Source organism: Plutella xylostella, chromosome 28 (assembly GCF_932276165.1).
Source record: "Plutella xylostella chromosome 28, ilPluXylo3.1, whole genome shotgun sequence".
In the NCBI taxonomy this organism is placed as follows: domain Eukaryota; kingdom Metazoa; phylum Arthropoda; class Insecta; order Lepidoptera; family Plutellidae; genus Plutella; species Plutella xylostella.
Window position 1 is genome coordinate 4914635 of NC_064008.1, and position 15265 is coordinate 4929899.

Genomic DNA, 15265 nt, shown 5'->3' on the forward strand with positions numbered 1-15265 from the left:
ACTTATCAATGGCGTAATTGAATGGGCTTGGCAAGGAAAAGAAGTAATGAAGTACGGTCAGCTGCATAAGTAGCTATACACTTATGTGTACCTTGTCAAACTGAGGAACCGTCAATGTTTCAATGAATTGATAGGCGGTTAAAGATTGACAAAGTGTATAGCTACTTATGTAGCTGACTGTACCTAGGTAGTCTAGGTACTCTAGAGTATCTAGCTAATGACAAACACAGATTTCCGTCTTCACGGCGCGGCTGGACTTAATGACAAATGACGGGTTATTTAATGACGGATCGCCGTGGATAATCGATAATTCGTAAGTAAACGTGTCGTTGGATTATTATAGGATATACGCGGTTTCTTTACTACTGTTTTACGCGCAAAGTGGAAGTTGCAGCGGTTAGGAGCACGGAATCTAGAAACGTAGTTCCAGGCTTATAAACCCAGTCGGCATACTTGGCAGTGGACTGTGGACACTAAATTATTTTTGTACGAATTTAACAACATTACATAATCAGAAGTAAATAACTATATTCTAATTCTCATAAACTGTAACTACGATACTTACATGGGTTGTTATAGTAGGACTTACAATATTCCTGAAACCTAGCAGCTAGGTCTGGCAAAACCCCAGGACTAGGTACATGAAGAACGAGTCAGTTAGCATCGGTTTAGTATATGCCGAGTTTTCACAGTTTGCTAATTTTCTGCGTAATGTTGGCCATCACACACCACTTGTAACTAGTGAACAGTTTGCCTACTGGTAGCTTAGCCTCTTGATTGTCTTTTTGCTTTTATGCCCGCTCTACTATTTTGACTTTTCACCGGACACCTAGTAATTTTTCTTGTTTAATAATTTGAAGATTTAAAAATAAGAGTTATTACAGACCTACCTTTCACTATCGTTTTTCCTTGAACATTGAAAAAGAATTAGTTACAAAGCGTGGCGGTGCGTGTGCCCACACCGTCTATATGCTAATATCCTGGTAATACAACTATTATGGAAATCTGATTGCCGGCGGAAACTTAGTAATTTCATACATTTCGCTGGCCACTGCGACTCTTGTCGCTAATTAAGAAAAAATGCTGCGTCCACGCTCTATGGTTTGAAGAAAATTATGAAATTATCGCACCCGGTGCTTAGCCGGGGTTTCCGAACGTTTGTGCATTTATTTTATATAATACTTGCACTAATGTGTGCACTACAATGTATGCTTCTATATTAAATTACTAGGATCGCATAAGGCAAGGCTACCAACTTTTATAATTTTCGAACTGCGTGGATGCATCATCATTAGGCAACACGCGTTTACTGCTGGATTTTAAATAACATAATTTATATTATTATATCTAGGGTGGCTTATTAAATATCTGACAATGTGAGAAAACTGAAACCAAAGAGAATTTAATTCTGACTGAAACTATACCTACGATGGTAAAGAAGGTACCTATAAGACATTGCGAAGATATATTTTGATCTTAGGAACCATGCCCATGTAAGTACTTGAACGATTAATTATGAGAATCATGGAAAACAGTATACTTAAGTAATTTTTTTTCGTTTCTAGAGATTGGAACCCAAATTTGTGAAATAGACTTATATTGGCAACGTTACAACGTTGTTAAATAAAATTAATGTAAAGCAAGCGTGTCACAGACGATACGGAAACGATTAGCAAACAAACGAACAACTGGCTTGTGCGAGAGTGGGATAGCACTACAGACAGACAATATTATTTTTAAGTTTCAAGAAAAGAAAAAGATACACAACACAACACCAGCCAGTGTCTGCTTTGTGACTTTACAGTGTGTACGTATATTATTAGTAGATGCTTAAGATACATCTAAATAGTTGTTTGTATCTATTGTATGTGCTATGCCTACACCTAAGGTAAGTGAAATCTTTAGTTATAATGTGATACATAGCGATTTTTTATGGTATCAAGCATGAATAACGAACGATTGTTGTGTAAATTAAGATAACAAAATCCCGGCATAGTTACCAACTTAAGTCTTAACAATTTGTGATACCAACGTAACAGCAACAGAGCATCAACCTTATCAAAGCCAAGGTCGTTATACATTTGGTAAACAAATTAGGTAAATTTAAAATTTTAGAACTATTGTTTATAAAGCTATAATAGATATAAGTATTCATTGGCTATTTTTGGTCAGTTTAAGTTGGTGTTAGTTTGCGGACGTACCATTGATTTTAAATGATTTTCTAAAATCATTAAATCATGAAACTCCAAAATACGTATATTTTCAGTTTATTATTTATTCTTATACGGTTTACCGAAGCCGAGCCGCTTGAGGTAGGTTAGAAAGCCTAACTACTTAGATGAACATTATTTTTAACTTATTAAGGCCCATTCACACATATCAACAAATCATATCAAAGAACAACTATCACTGACACACTGAACTGTGCCGTGTCGTTAATGCGTCGTAACTGAAGCATCCCTGATATGTATGAATGGGTCTTTTGAGTCTACTTTTAGACTACAGCGCACGAGCCTTGCAACAAATGCGAAAATTACATAGCATATGCAAGATAAAGGTTGACTGGAAGAAATCGCGTTAAGGCGATAAGTCCGCCTTTGTATATAAAATCCTACTAGTATTGTTCGTTTTCTTGTAACTTCTTCTTTAAACTGTGTAGGTAATTTGTGTATACATACAATAAAGTTTTTAAATAAAATAAATAAACATATGTTAATACCTTGAGACTGAAAAAACCCTCCACCTTCCACCACCAGGGACCCATGGACGTGATAGTGATAGGCGCGGGCGCGGCGGGCCTCGCTGCCATGAGGCGGCTGGTGGAGGCAGGCCTGAGGGTTGTCTGCCTGGAGGCAGCCGACAGGATCGGAGGGAAGGTCAATACTGTGCCCTTCGCTGGGCATGTGGTTGACTTGGGCGCTCAGGAGTAAGTTTTAACTTCATAGTATTAACTTCTTTCGATTTTGAAACTTTGATCTGAAAATTCCAGGACAGTTTTCTGCTAGGTTAAGAACTTACTGCTATAATATAACACGAAGGATCTAAATCTCCCCAAATATGGAGTAGTATCGTCCAATGGTGAATTAACACAGGCTGATGATGACTATAAGGTAAGTAACTACTAGGTATTTAGATTCCTACCGACCTATAATTCAAATACTTATATTTTTTCCAGATGCGAAGGCCAAAAAGGAAACATCGTGGTGGAAATGGCTAAACCTCTCGGTTTGCTAGAAGACCTCAAACAACCTGAAACCTATACTTTTCTATCAAACGGAAATAGTCTTCAAAACGAAGTCGTTGCTTCGTTTAATGAAAAAATACAAAGATTTATTGATGAAGCTAAAAAGAACAATACTAAGTCAATAGCTGATGTAGTAGAAGAAGCGTAAGTAAATAGCACCATTATAGGTACTTTAAGAAAGAAAACGTAATATCCTATAACTTTTAGATATGGTGGTATGCCTTATGGGATTTTTCTGTCACTCACAATACCTCCCTTATTTCAGTTTCAAAAGCGAAACCTTCAACCAAGAGCTAGCACTGAACAAGTCCCTTCTAGAATGGTTCGAGAGATCTCACGAGTTAGGTGGCCATAGTGACCCGAAACTCGGCAAATCTTTGCATGGAGTGGAAGAGAGGAAGTACTGTGATGGCACGTATCAGATGTGGAAAGGAAAGGGTATGGGGACCATCTTGGATCTTTTAATGGTTAGTAAATTGGGGGTTCCTCTGCAATTCAATTATTTAACTAAGCGTATAATAAGTTACCTTAAAGGCGAGGAAGTTTAACTAATTTATAACACACACACACACGCACACACAACTAATAATTTAACTAATTTATGTGTTGTGGCATTTTGAAGGAAGTTAAATTATAGCAAGCTATAATTTTATTGTTTGTCTGTATGTATGTACTAGTGATAGTACACACGTGATAGTGATGAATACCTCGTTAAGGTTAGCTAAAAACTTTTAGTAAGTAATTAGGTAGGGTAACGTAACGTACCTAGGGACACTTTCGACTACCCCAACTTTAAATGAAGATAGCGCAGCGTACAACTAAGATATTAATGTGAAATTTACTTTATTCGGTAGGATATATAATCTATTATCACTAGTATTTGTGCTGGAGCTTTGGTGTGGCCAGATTTTTTAAAATTAAGATACCTACAAGTAAAAATGCTTGTTTTGACCCAAGGTACGTTACACGTTTGTACCATGAGACACTTTTAAGTGTACTTTGGGACAAATTGATCTATTATATTTTTGGTACAAAAAGTCTTGTAATCATCGTTATTTTATAACTATATTGACATCAAATTATCATTAGTTTTAAACGAAATTATATTTTGCGATTATGTATGAATCTTATGTTACAAATTGGAACATTCACTTTATAGGAATATTTTCTCCTTTTTTACTTTATCTACTGCTTGTTTCAAACGATCCAGACTTACTGCAACTCTCTTCTATCCAGTTTTACTCTGTCACTAATAGGGACAGAGATTTATGGCGTTATTTAGAAGTTAACAGTCTCCATAGTACAAACCCATAGGATACAGTGTCCCAAGGTACAAACATTGATTGTGTCCCAAGGTACAAAAAAACAATATTGAACAAAAATTTCAATATCTTTATTTTTATGTAAGGAATCTTTCAAATAATTGCCGTGTCATAAAATTAAATACCTGAAAATATATACGTGACATCCATGTCTCTATTTTTAGCATGCCTCAATGAGATAATGCAACTCAAAAAACTATACAAAAGCTACTTTTGACTCCAAAAAACTTCATATTGTCTTCACCACACATTCGATGCCGGTATAATCACGAGACTCACTAGTTTTGCCAAGCTAGTAAAATACTATGCCTAGAGTAGAATTTTAATTTATTTATTTAGCCTGTTTTTAAAATATAATCAATGTCCCGAGGTACAAGCGTCCCAAGGTACGTTACGTTACCCTACCTGTCTACCTACTCTATTATGCGAGATTTTCAAATATGTTTCAGAATAAATACCCCGACCCGTCGAAGGCATTAGCGATTGATATTGAAATGAAGAAGGAAGTGGATGTTATAAACTGGAATACAGAGTCGAAGCTGGTTCACATCACTTGCAAAGATGGCAGCAGCTACGAAGCTAGGAGTGTGATTAGCACTGTGTCGGTGGGATATCTGAAGGAAAGGTATGTATCGGTAGGGTATTCAATGTCCACATTATGATGGATTTTACTTCTTTGATTGGATTTGTTATTTGTTGATAAAAATGTCAATTGAATAAGAGCATTCCTTCTATTATAAACAAGAAGACAATTAGGTACAAATCATAGATAAGTACCTATTTATATGTTCCTTGTTATTCGTTTGTAAATTCATCATTCGCGGATGGCCTCCATTTTGTTTTTCTTTCATGTAACTAGTTACTTAATTACTTTCTTGATTTTTTTCAGATACCCAGTGCTCTTCACTCCTCCGCTTCCAAAAGAAAAGATTGATGCGATCAACAATCTGGACATGTTTCTAATCGACAAAATCTTTATGGAGTTTCCGGAACCATGGTGGCCAAAAACTCCCGCCAAATTTCAGCTAATATGGCGACCGGAATACAAAGTAAATTTCACAGAGGAAGAGAAATGGATAACCCAAGTATATAGCATGGACACTGTGGATCATAATCCTAATGTGCTGGTTGGTTGGATCAATGATGATGGAGCTAAATTAATGGAAAAAACTAGCGAAGAGAATGTGAAGAAAGGAATGGATAAACTATTGAGCTTGTTGTTTAAAGACAAGTTTGATGTTGAACCGATTCAAACATTATTAAGGTACCTTTTCATCCTGCTTTAGTATGATTTTTACATAAGTGGTTATTATAATAGTGCTTAAAAATACTTATGATTGAATTTCAGAACTAAATGGCAAACCAATCGTTTCGAAAGAGGAGCTTATTCTTATCGCTCAGTCTACACGGAAGAAAATGGTGGAAGTGCTGAAGCGTTGGGCCAGCCTATAACGGATGATAAAGGATTCCCACTCATTTGTTTCGCTGGTGAAGCCACATCACCACATTACCATGCGACTGTTCATGGTGCTATTGAAACAGGCTTCCGTGAAGCCGAAAGAGTGATAAAAGCGTTCAAATAGGTGTTTTGAAAATAAAAATAACGTTTCAAGATTATTAGTTGTGTTTTTTATTGAAAACCTAGAAAGCATGTCGATTTGCGTAACTCAGCGTGACTCTAATCTAGTTTTTCCTATCCGTAGTGTTCTAAGAGTGCGTATCTCAGAATAATAATGTCCAGTAGACGCATTTGAAATCAATATTTGAACGCAGTACTTTTCTATTTTTGAACACTGTCAATGTCAGGAGGCCCGTGTCAAAAACAGCTGTTGTTGGTTTGCTGTTTGTTTGCAAAGTTGCTATAATTTTTAAGCTTTTTTATCTCTATAAACCTAAAAATTAACGTGTATGAAAAGTTCAGGCCACCACAAAATCATGGATGCAGATAATTTGACCAAACAGGTACGTGTACTTAATTCATAATAACTATTCAACTTCAAAATTATGTTACCAAATTGTAAACAAACATGGTATTTCCCCATAGATCGAAGAAATTGAGGCTTTAAGCTCAATTTACGGGCCAGACTGGAAGACAGAGAGTGAAAGTTCCAGATCTTACAGCATTACTATAGTGGAGAATAAAATTGAAGCTATTTTGTATGTAACTTTACCACCGGAGTATCCAGAGCAAGCTCCGCCTAAATATGAATTATCAGCTCCTATGATGGACCGAAAGAAGAAGGAGGAACTGCACCAAGCTTTAGATGTAGTTTATTTGTAAGTTATTAACTTTAATTTCATTATTTCCCAAGCATTTGTTATAAGTATTACAGGTAATTATAAAATTATATAATTATAAAATTACATTAATTATAAAATCACTATTACCAGTGAGTAGAGTACTTAACTCTACCTATATTTCAATATTTTTTCTTAAATTTCAGAGAAAATGTAGGAGAGACAGTTATATACCAATGGGTAGAGAAGATCCGAGAGACTCTGCTCTCAATTAAACATCCGGAAGCTCAAAAGAAGAAAGTTAATGTTGTGGATTTAGCTGATGATTTGTCTGAGGTATGTAGAACATAAAGTATTTACTTACTCCTTTTGTTTCAGTCCAAATCAATTTTCCCTGTGACTCAAACTTTAGTCCTTCTGTATCATTTTAAGGTATTTCTTCTATTCAATTAAAAGCCACTCATAAAACTATGAGCGTAAGGTACATTCTTGTATGAAGCTTTTAACTGTCAGATCATAGCTGTCAGTGATCAGCTGATCTTATTGACACTTTATAGGTTATAACTGTTATAAGAGGATTTCAGTGTAAGTGTAGTGTATGAAATGTAAACACAACAACAGTATTTTTCAGTGCTTTTATTAATTTAATTTCAATGGGAAAAGTCTCATAGAACCTCAGTAATGATTGGTGCAACACTACAATTCTATGGAAGTGTCACTGGTCTTCTATGATCAAGAATGGGAAACAGAACAGCCTTGATGAAGAGACTTCTTAAAAATGTAATCACTATGTACTCTATAATTTTTCACCATTTTAGATCAGTCTTTATACTTCTAAACTGTAGGTACTAAGAATGTCCATATAAGTACTTCATATTCCCATATCCAAGCCCCAAAAGGTTTTTTGTTATTGAAGCTAAATATTATATCCTCTGCATCATGTGTGTTGTAAAAAGCTATATTTATATTTAATTATTTTCCAGTTGCAGATCAAATGTCCAGAAATAGTAACAGGAGAGGTGATCGTCGACAGAAAGAGCTCGTTCCAGGGTCATGCTGCAGTTGTCACATCAGTTGATGAAGTCAAGTATGTTGAAATACTTATCTTACAATACTCGAAAGCCCCTCGTTTACAAAATAAAATGTGAACAGGCCAAGTGTCTATTGCTATGCTACTCCTTATAGTGATATACATGCCCTTGGACAGTAACAATCAATATACTCTTCTTGTTATCAGATACTCTTATTGTATATGTTTCATTTAAGCACCAAAGCATCTAATCTCCAAAGCTTTCCAACCTAACCGTTACCACCTTCACATTACAGCGCAGTGCTCTACACGCTGAAACAGAACAAGAAGATCCTGAACGCCACACACAACATGTATGCGTACAGAATAGAGCGTCAGACGGAGCGAGGAGTGTCCATGTTGCAGGACTGTGATGATGATGGAGAGACGCACGCAGGCGGGCGCATGCTGCATCTACTGCAGATACTGGACCAGAGGAACGCTGTAGTTGTTGTGTCTAGATGGTGAGATATTGCATATAAAGAATGATGAAACTGGAGTAAGATGGGAGGAGGAAATAGAGGGATATAGTATAACCTGGTATAACCCCCCCATTCATAAAAAAACTTACTGGACGATTGAACTGTTTTGTCACTCTCTGTCAAAGAACAAATTGTTCTTTGTCAGAGACCGCAGAGAGTGACAGAACCACCAATAGCTCAGGCGTTCAGTAACTTTTTTATGAATAAGGGGTTGAGTTTATATTATTTATGTTGTAGGTATGTGTATGTTTTATACTAATGTGCCATGGTGCATGCTTGTTATAGGTATTATACTTACTATTTTTCTAAGTTAGTACATAGGTAGGGTATAGTATGTATAGGCTACAGCAAATTTTGTGGCCAACTGAGGTCTTAATGCTCTGAATCTAAAGACCTATATTGGGAGTTTTTACACAAAGCAGTAAAAATTTAACGCAATACACAGGTACGCTGCTAAGCCATACAATTTCGCGTTTATTTTGCGCTCCTTCGCACTATTTTAGTCCGTAACTCACACTCATACCTCACCGTAACTCACACTCATACCTCACCGTAACTCACACTCATACCTCACCGTAACATTATTATAGTACCTATTTATGATATCCAAATATCCATCGACCTTTTCCTTTCCCCAGGTTTGGCGGCATACAGCTGGGCCCCGACAGATTCCGGCACATCAACAACGCGGCGAGACAGGTGCTCACTCAAGCCGGCATGATCAAGAAATAACATTCACTTGTATACTCACCTAAAGTCTGTTTTTTAATCTCAGATACTAAATTGAAAGATTCTGAACGGTTCATCAACAGTCGATTGTCCCGCGATTAAGTGACGTATCGTTCTATTAGCGGGACAATCGACTGTTGAGGAACCGTCCAGAATCTATCAATTTAGCATCTGAGATTAAAAAAAACAGACTTTAGATCTTAGTTTAATACTCTATTTACAGGCTGGCCGAGGCTAAGTCAACCTGGGCCAAGAAACTTCCTATACAGGAAGTTGCAAAAAGGATACCTATACTAAGCCTGTACATGTAGGTTTCGGCTTAGTATACCCTGTTTGCAACACCCTGTATAAATCCAACAAAGCAAAACATTACGAATTCCATATATTTCATGAAGATAATATTGAACTTGGGTTGGCCCAGCTACTGCCATCATGTATGAGGTATAATAACTGCATAGAATTACAGATGATAAATGGGAATCATTTGAAGCAATACTTACATTAGAATTAGAAATATTGATCGGTCATGCAATTTAATAAAATCATGAATCCGAAAATTCATTAGGTAAATGACCCAGGCAGTCATAAATTAAATGGTGCAGACATCTCAAAGTCATCATATTAGGTACTTTACTTTGAGGGTAATTTAACTATTTTTGTAGGTTTAGTTAATGAGAAAGACTGCACCTACTGTGACTATTATAAATTATGGTGTATCTAATGTACGAATACTTAAAAAGAGTATAATTTTATAGTAAGTGACGCATGTTTGAATATAATTATGTAGGTTATATGATTGAGAGGGCACCATTCCTCTGAGCTCAACTGAAATCATGATAGCTATAGATAATGCTTAGACTATTTAAAGGAAATTGTTGTAAACTTTTAGTAATGCTATGTATAAAACGGTATGGAATTAAAGTAAGCTTTCGCAAATTATACCTACTATATTTACATAAATTAAAAACCTTGACAAAACATTTTGTATAAAATTAGAACACAATTTTTATAATTATTTGTTTTTGTTTCGTGCGTTGTTGTCTGCTGTTTTGACCGTTATGCATTTCTTGTCCAGAAATCTCAGAAGATCCTGAAATAAACAATGTTTAATATGTATTGATATAGTAACATGTTTTATTTTACCGTTTTCTATTCCCTGGAACTAATATAAACATCGACAAATGTACAAGTGTTGCAAAAGAAGTAAGAATAAACCAAAAGGTGATGCACGGGTCTTTCCGAATATCCACTTATCCATAGAAAATAATTATGTTGTTCATGCGTTTTTTTTTGTATATATTATTTTATGTAACGAATTTTAAGAAGTTGTACAGAATACGCCCTCGAGGCTACCAGCCACTACTTTTGTAACACCCTACCACCACCATTTAGAGTAGTGTGCGAATCACGAATATTGTCTACTCAAGTCGGTAGCGTAATTCGATAGCAATTTGTATGACATATCTTGATCAGCGCCCTGTCGGTAACATAAGAATCTAATAAAACGCATACAAACATTACAAACTCCAGTGACCCTCCTGTCGAATTACCATCGTCTAAAGTCGACAATATTCGTGATACTCTCACTAATAATTTACCTTAGGATCGTACCGATGCCCATAGCCCACCAGATCCTTGTGTATGACGTCTATGTTCACAGGCACGTATCTGAGAATAGCCTCCCGCAGGCCGCGGCGGGATGACACGTAGTTGTGGAACGCTATGTGCAGGGGTAGACGGCAGGAATGGACCTGGGAAAGAGATATAATTATTACAACAGTTAAATAATACTCAAGAAATATTAGACAGGAGTCTGCCAAAGATAACTTTGCAATAGAAACAAATGCCAACACCCAACAAAAGGGCAACAAGACAGCAAGAGAGTATTTTCGGACTCTAGCAGGGTAGGACTTCAAGAGAAGACAAGCGTAGCGTGGGACGCCCAACAGATTGATGATGATCATGAGTTTTATTTCTCTCAAGATTGAAGCATTATTGTGGTTAATTAGCTCCGAAACGGATGGACAGATTCTGATGCCGTTTTTATTTAGACGGCCAATAAAAAAAATAAAACTTATACTGATTTACCTTAGCTTTCTCTCTTTTCTGGAACACCCAATCATCTGGACAACATTTAACGTCTTTACCAACTGTAACACAGCTGGTTTCTACATACGAAATGTTTTCCTTTTCACTTTCTTTATTTGTAAGTTCTCTATCAGATTTTTGGGATAGATTGTCCTTCCTTGATTTTGAACTAGATTTACTTTTCTGTGATGTGGAAAGAGCTGTATCATCTTCACCATAAGGGACGATATTGATTGCTTTTCTTGGTGATTTACTAGAAGTTTTTCTAGGCGATTTTCCTTTAGTTTCGGCCTTTCCTTGACTGAGGGTGGGTAATGGTTCTTTAAGAGGTTTCTGCTGGTTATTTTCAGTATTCGGCTTCAGTTTTTTAGACGGTGACGGTAGATCTTCAGAGCTACATGTTTCTACTACTGGGTGTGTTTGATTGTAAAGATGCGTTAGTAGTTGAATAGCTGAAAAAAGTATTATTAAGCATTATAATGTCACCACCAAGATTTAAAAAAAATCATAACAATAATTCATTTTTGTATTAATTTCATAGTGTAAAAATTAAGTTACTACAGCAGCCACATTAAATATAACCAATCGTATAATTTTAAAGGAAAAAAAAACTGCAATTCTTACCTCTTTTCCGTTTGAATGGTTTCAAACCATATTTATCCAGTTCTTTGTTTCTTTCAGGAGTGGAAAGCGAAGCATAATCCACCATTGGTGTAACTTGATTAGTTTTAATAACATATTCACTATTATTAGGCGTATTTACAGTAGCAAACTTATCTTTAACTAAGTCTTTAACAGGTGTAGACATTTCTACAGCCATTTCATGTAATGGTGATTTTATCTTTACCTTACTCCCTCTAATTTCAACTATTGGCAAACTATCATTTACAGACTTTCTCATACTATCTCTCTCTATAGTTATATTATCACTAAGTCTTTTAATAGCAGATATATTGTCTAGAATAGATATACCACCACATTCAAAGTTCCCTTTAGGTATCTCAACAGATATTTCATTGCTTTCTTTAGAGTTATCAGTTAAATATTTGGATTTGTGTATGGAGTAGTTGAGTTCTTCATCAGATATTTCAAATACTTCAGAAGGGGTGTCAGAAATTGGTGGCTTATACTCGTTACCATAATTGGTTTCACTTGGATCCTCTTTATAAAAATTGTTATTTGCAGTTATATCTGAAGTATGAATATGAAAATCATCATGATTTGATTGGTGTGCTAGTGAATGATTCAGCACTTCATCAAAACTTTTATCATTATAGTCATACACATTCTCTAAGTTAATATTCTTGTCTGGAGAGTTTAAACTTTCTTTAGTTTCTTCGGTATCATTTTTATCATTTAATACTTCATCATAGTCTATAGAAATATCATTCTTTTTCCCCAAAACATCAATGTTGGATTCATGTACTCCAAATTCAATATCAACAGCAGATGTTTTATCTAAAGACTCTGAAGATTGTGTTAGATCGACACTGACCTCTTCACCAGGCCCTGTAAAAGTTGCCTCTTTAGTAGTATTATCCATACTTTTAGATCCATTATTTTTACTACTATGATCAGAATGTTCATAAACATATTCTTCAAATATACTTGTATTTTTTATTGGAGAAATAGATTTCTTAGTTATCAAATTCGTTGGCAAATTTATTTCTTCCACAACTGGCTTTGTTCCACTTATATGAACAATAGGTAACGTATCATTAGAATTGGACGATTGTGTCAAGTCAAAGTTTTCAACTTTGTCATGTTGCCTAAATGTTTTGTCAATGTCTTCAATTATGATAGTGTCATCTCCAGTTTCGTTATCAGAACCTTGAGTGAGATCAATATTATCTTCATCTATAGCTTTCAGTCGGCCGCATGTTGCTATACAATTAGTTATTTCCATAAAATCATTAGATTTTCTTTGGGTAATGTTAGGAAACTTAGTTTGCAAATTTGATACTCCCATTTGATCACAGTCCTCAACTACAACTACTTCAGGTAACTCTGTTTTAGAAGTAGATGGTTGTGGCATCAGATTTATACATTCTGTTAGATCCATGAAGTCATTACTTTTTTTTCTGGTTACATTGCTAGATATTTGAGAACATGGTGGGCTTAAATTAACATTCTCATGTTGAGTACTTTTCTGGCTTAAGATTTCTGAATCTTCCTCATCAAATAAATCAGGAGAAGCACATCTGTATTGTGGCAATTGAACACTTAGAGCATCAAGTCTATTATCAGATTTCAGTTTCACACATTCTTTATCTTCCATTTTGTCTGAATGGCAATCAAGAAGATCAGCCTTTCTTTTGATGATATATTGTGCTTTTTCTATTGTTCCACTGAGGATATCACTTATTTCTTGACAAGAAAACTCTAGTTCACAACATCTGTATTTTATATTTAGTTCCAAAACTGGACTAAGTGGTCTACCAGGTATTTCAGACCAATCACGGAGTAAACTTCCTATGGTATTTGGACTTTTTTCTAGCAAGCCATCAACATAAAATCTTTCATCACATTTTATATACTCATAATAGGAATTAGTAGCAATGTGATACAGTGGTGCTGTTTTGTACAGTTGATCAGTAACTCCACTACTTTCACCAAAAAGTGTTGTGTTTTCAAAGATTACCTGGGAATATTTATCAGTAATAATCTGTTGTCTTTCAGCATCTGATAATAACAGCAGTTTACTTTGCCTTCTCTTTCCTTTTAGTCTCCTTCTACTTGTAGTCTGTAATTTGACTTCGGGCACTCTAAATCCATACTCCTGGAGTGTAGTTCGTATTTTTCCACTTCTTTCTTCAGCAGTTAGGATCTTTGATTTCCGAGACACATTTTCTTCAGTAATTGTTTCTTGCAGTGACTTTGACAATGCTATAGCCAACTGGAGTTGTTCCGAGTCCACATCAATACCAGATATCTTACAGACTTGATCAAACTCTTTAGCATATTTAACTAGCTCATTTTTCTTGTTCAAAACTGCTCTTATATCTTTCTGACCTTTGATTTTTTTAGTTCGCTTTTTACTTTTGCTAGCAGTGGAAGCTTGAGGTGCATTTACAGCAGTCTTTGGACCTTTATTAGTTTTTTTAGGCTCTTGGAACTCAGAGACACTTTCATCATTGTCTTGTTTTTTGTCTTTGAAGTATTTGCTAACAATTTCTTTCTTGCTGGGAAATGAAAGTTTTTTTGGTTAAAATAACAAGTTTATTATACTATATCATGCTATACAACAAAAGTGATACCTACCTATTTTGAGAACTTAAATTATTCATTTTATAACTTATGCATCTGGTCTGTCTGGCTGTCTATCTTCCTCAACTATTTTCCGTAGTTGGTCTCCGGTCTTGTATGGTAAACTGTTTCCAATCATGATCTTTCTCTCAACTTCAACTATCGAGTCTTCATATAGCTTCTCAAAATTTGCTCTTGGTTTCTTAGTAAAGTCCATATATCTGGAAGATAGAAAACAAATATAATAACCTCAAATGTTGTAAGCTTCCTTGGTTATGTAAAGGGTAGTAAAGCAGACTCACTGCAGAGCTGCACCGCACAAAACTCCAAAGCCAATTATTCCAGCTGCAATTAAGTTTGCGGCTCTGTTGGCAGGTGTTCCTTTTAATTTTCTAGGTTTCCATTTTGAAGTATCAACTCCGATAGCCATTTTTATTTTGATTTTTTGATGAATGTAATCTGTTCTGTGTTATCTGTGCAAGGGAAATGACATTGACATTACTGAAAATTTTGTGCATAACCGTTTCTTCGGAGTGCTTTACTTATTCTGAGATTTTTCTTTTTAGCAAGGCAGCGGGAAAGTGACTGGCACCGCAGCAGTTAACTGGTGGGTTGCTGTGCTGATTAAAGGTCAGTCTAAGGTTACGTCCGCGACTTACGAACGAACTGTCCCAAGAGACCGTGCACATTATCATATCAGTCGCGTCGCGGCTGACAGCCGCGTCCACTAGTGTGTCGGTGTCTCAACTTTTCGTTGGTAGCGGGTAGCGGGAGTTTAACCACCAAGATTCAAGATAATTTTCTTCTTGAAGAATGTTCGTTATGTTCCTTGATCCATGGTAACTAG

At 35.7% G+C, this 15265-nt stretch overlaps 4 protein-coding genes across 8 annotated transcripts; 2 read left to right on the top strand and 2 right to left on the bottom strand.

Annotated features, from left to right (window-relative positions):
* The first annotated feature begins 1672 nt into the window (after positions 1–1672).
* Positions 1673–6183, top strand: LOC105384821 (spermine oxidase). Of its 5 annotated transcripts, none has more exons than XM_048631371.1 (7): positions 1673–1807; positions 2757–2926; positions 3176–3388; positions 3510–3711; positions 5016–5191; positions 5456–5830; positions 5915–6183. In XM_048631371.1, the coding sequence occupies exons 2-7, from the start codon at positions 2763–2765 to the stop codon at positions 6147–6149; spliced, it is 1365 nt and encodes a 454-aa protein (XP_048487328.1). In that variant the 5' UTR covers positions 1673–1807; positions 2757–2762; the 3' UTR covers positions 6150–6183. The 5 variants fall into 5 exon arrangements, with proteins under 5 accessions (XP_048487328.1, XP_048487326.1, XP_048487325.1 ...); XM_048631369.1 differs by having other exon boundaries at positions 1737–1888; XM_048631368.1 differs by lacking the exon at positions 1673–1807 and adding an exon at positions 1825–1888 and having other exon boundaries at positions 2754–2926.
* Positions 6184–6380: 197 nt separating this feature from the next.
* On the top strand, positions 6381–9642 carry LOC105384820 (protein IMPACT-B). Its single transcript, XM_011555099.3, has 6 exons — positions 6381–6528; positions 6611–6843; positions 7011–7140; positions 7788–7891; positions 8131–8337; positions 8994–9642. The coding sequence occupies exons 1-6, from the start codon at positions 6475–6477 to the stop codon at positions 9085–9087; spliced, it is 822 nt and encodes a 273-aa protein (XP_011553401.3). The 5' UTR covers positions 6381–6474; the 3' UTR covers positions 9088–9642.
* A 369-nt stretch (positions 9643–10011) lies between these two features.
* On the bottom strand, positions 10012–14575 carry LOC105384819 (structure-specific endonuclease subunit SLX4). The gene is made up of 5 exons (XM_048631357.1): positions 14434–14575; positions 11797–14354; positions 11173–11624; positions 10683–10835; positions 10012–10174 (listed from the first exon to the last, which is right to left on the bottom strand). Exons 1-5 carry the CDS (start codon positions 14457–14459, stop codon positions 10097–10099), a joined length of 3267 nt encoding a protein of 1088 aa, XP_048487314.1. The 5' UTR covers positions 14460–14575; the 3' UTR covers positions 10012–10096.
* On the bottom strand, positions 14324–14866 carry LOC125488594. The gene is made up of 2 exons (XM_048631381.1): positions 14721–14866; positions 14324–14639 (listed from the first exon to the last, which is right to left on the bottom strand). The coding sequence occupies exons 1-2, from the start codon at positions 14846–14848 to the stop codon at positions 14468–14470; spliced, it is 300 nt and encodes a 99-aa protein (XP_048487338.1). The 5' UTR covers positions 14849–14866; the 3' UTR covers positions 14324–14467.
* Between the last annotated feature and the right edge of the window lie 399 nt (positions 14867–15265).

Coding starts and splice junctions, on each gene's coding strand:
- LOC105384820 (XM_011555099.3), top strand. CDS start 6,475: ATGAAAAGTTCAGGCCACCACAAAATCATGGATGCAGATAATTTGACC. Junction 6,844..7,010: donor GCTTTAGATGTAGTTTATTT/GTAAGTTATTAA, acceptor CTTAAATTTCAG/AGAAAATGTAGGAGAGACAG. Junction 7,892..8,130: donor ACATCAGTTGATGAAGTCAA/GTATGTTGAAAT, acceptor TTCACATTACAG/CGCAGTGCTCTACACGCTGA.
- LOC125488594 (XM_048631381.1), bottom strand. CDS start 14,848: ATGGCTATCGGAGTTGATACTTCAAAATGGAAACCTAGAAAATTAAAA. Junction 14,640..14,720: donor TTGTGCGGTGCAGCTCTGCA/GTGAGTCTGCTT, acceptor TCTATCTTCCAG/ATATATGGACTTTACTAAGA.
- LOC105384819 (XM_048631357.1), bottom strand. CDS start 14,459: ATGAATAATTTAAGTTCTCAAAATAG. Junction 14,355..14,433: donor AATTTAAGTTCTCAAAATAG/GTAGGTATCACT, acceptor TTCATTTCCCAG/CAAGAAAGAAATTGTTAGCA. Junction 10,175..10,682: donor GGCATCGGTACGATCCTAAG/GTAAATTATTAG, acceptor TGTTTATTTCAG/GATCTTCTGAGATTTCTGGA.
- LOC105384821 (XM_048631367.1), top strand. CDS start 2,238: ATGAAACTCCAAAATACGTATATTTTCAGTTTATTATTTATTCTTATA. Junction 3,389..3,509: donor GCTGATGTAGTAGAAGAAGC/GTAAGTAAATAG, acceptor CCCTTATTTCAG/TTTCAAAAGCGAAACCTTCA. Junction 3,712..5,015: donor CCATCTTGGATCTTTTAATG/GTTAGTAAATTG, acceptor AATATGTTTCAG/AATAAATACCCCGACCCGTC.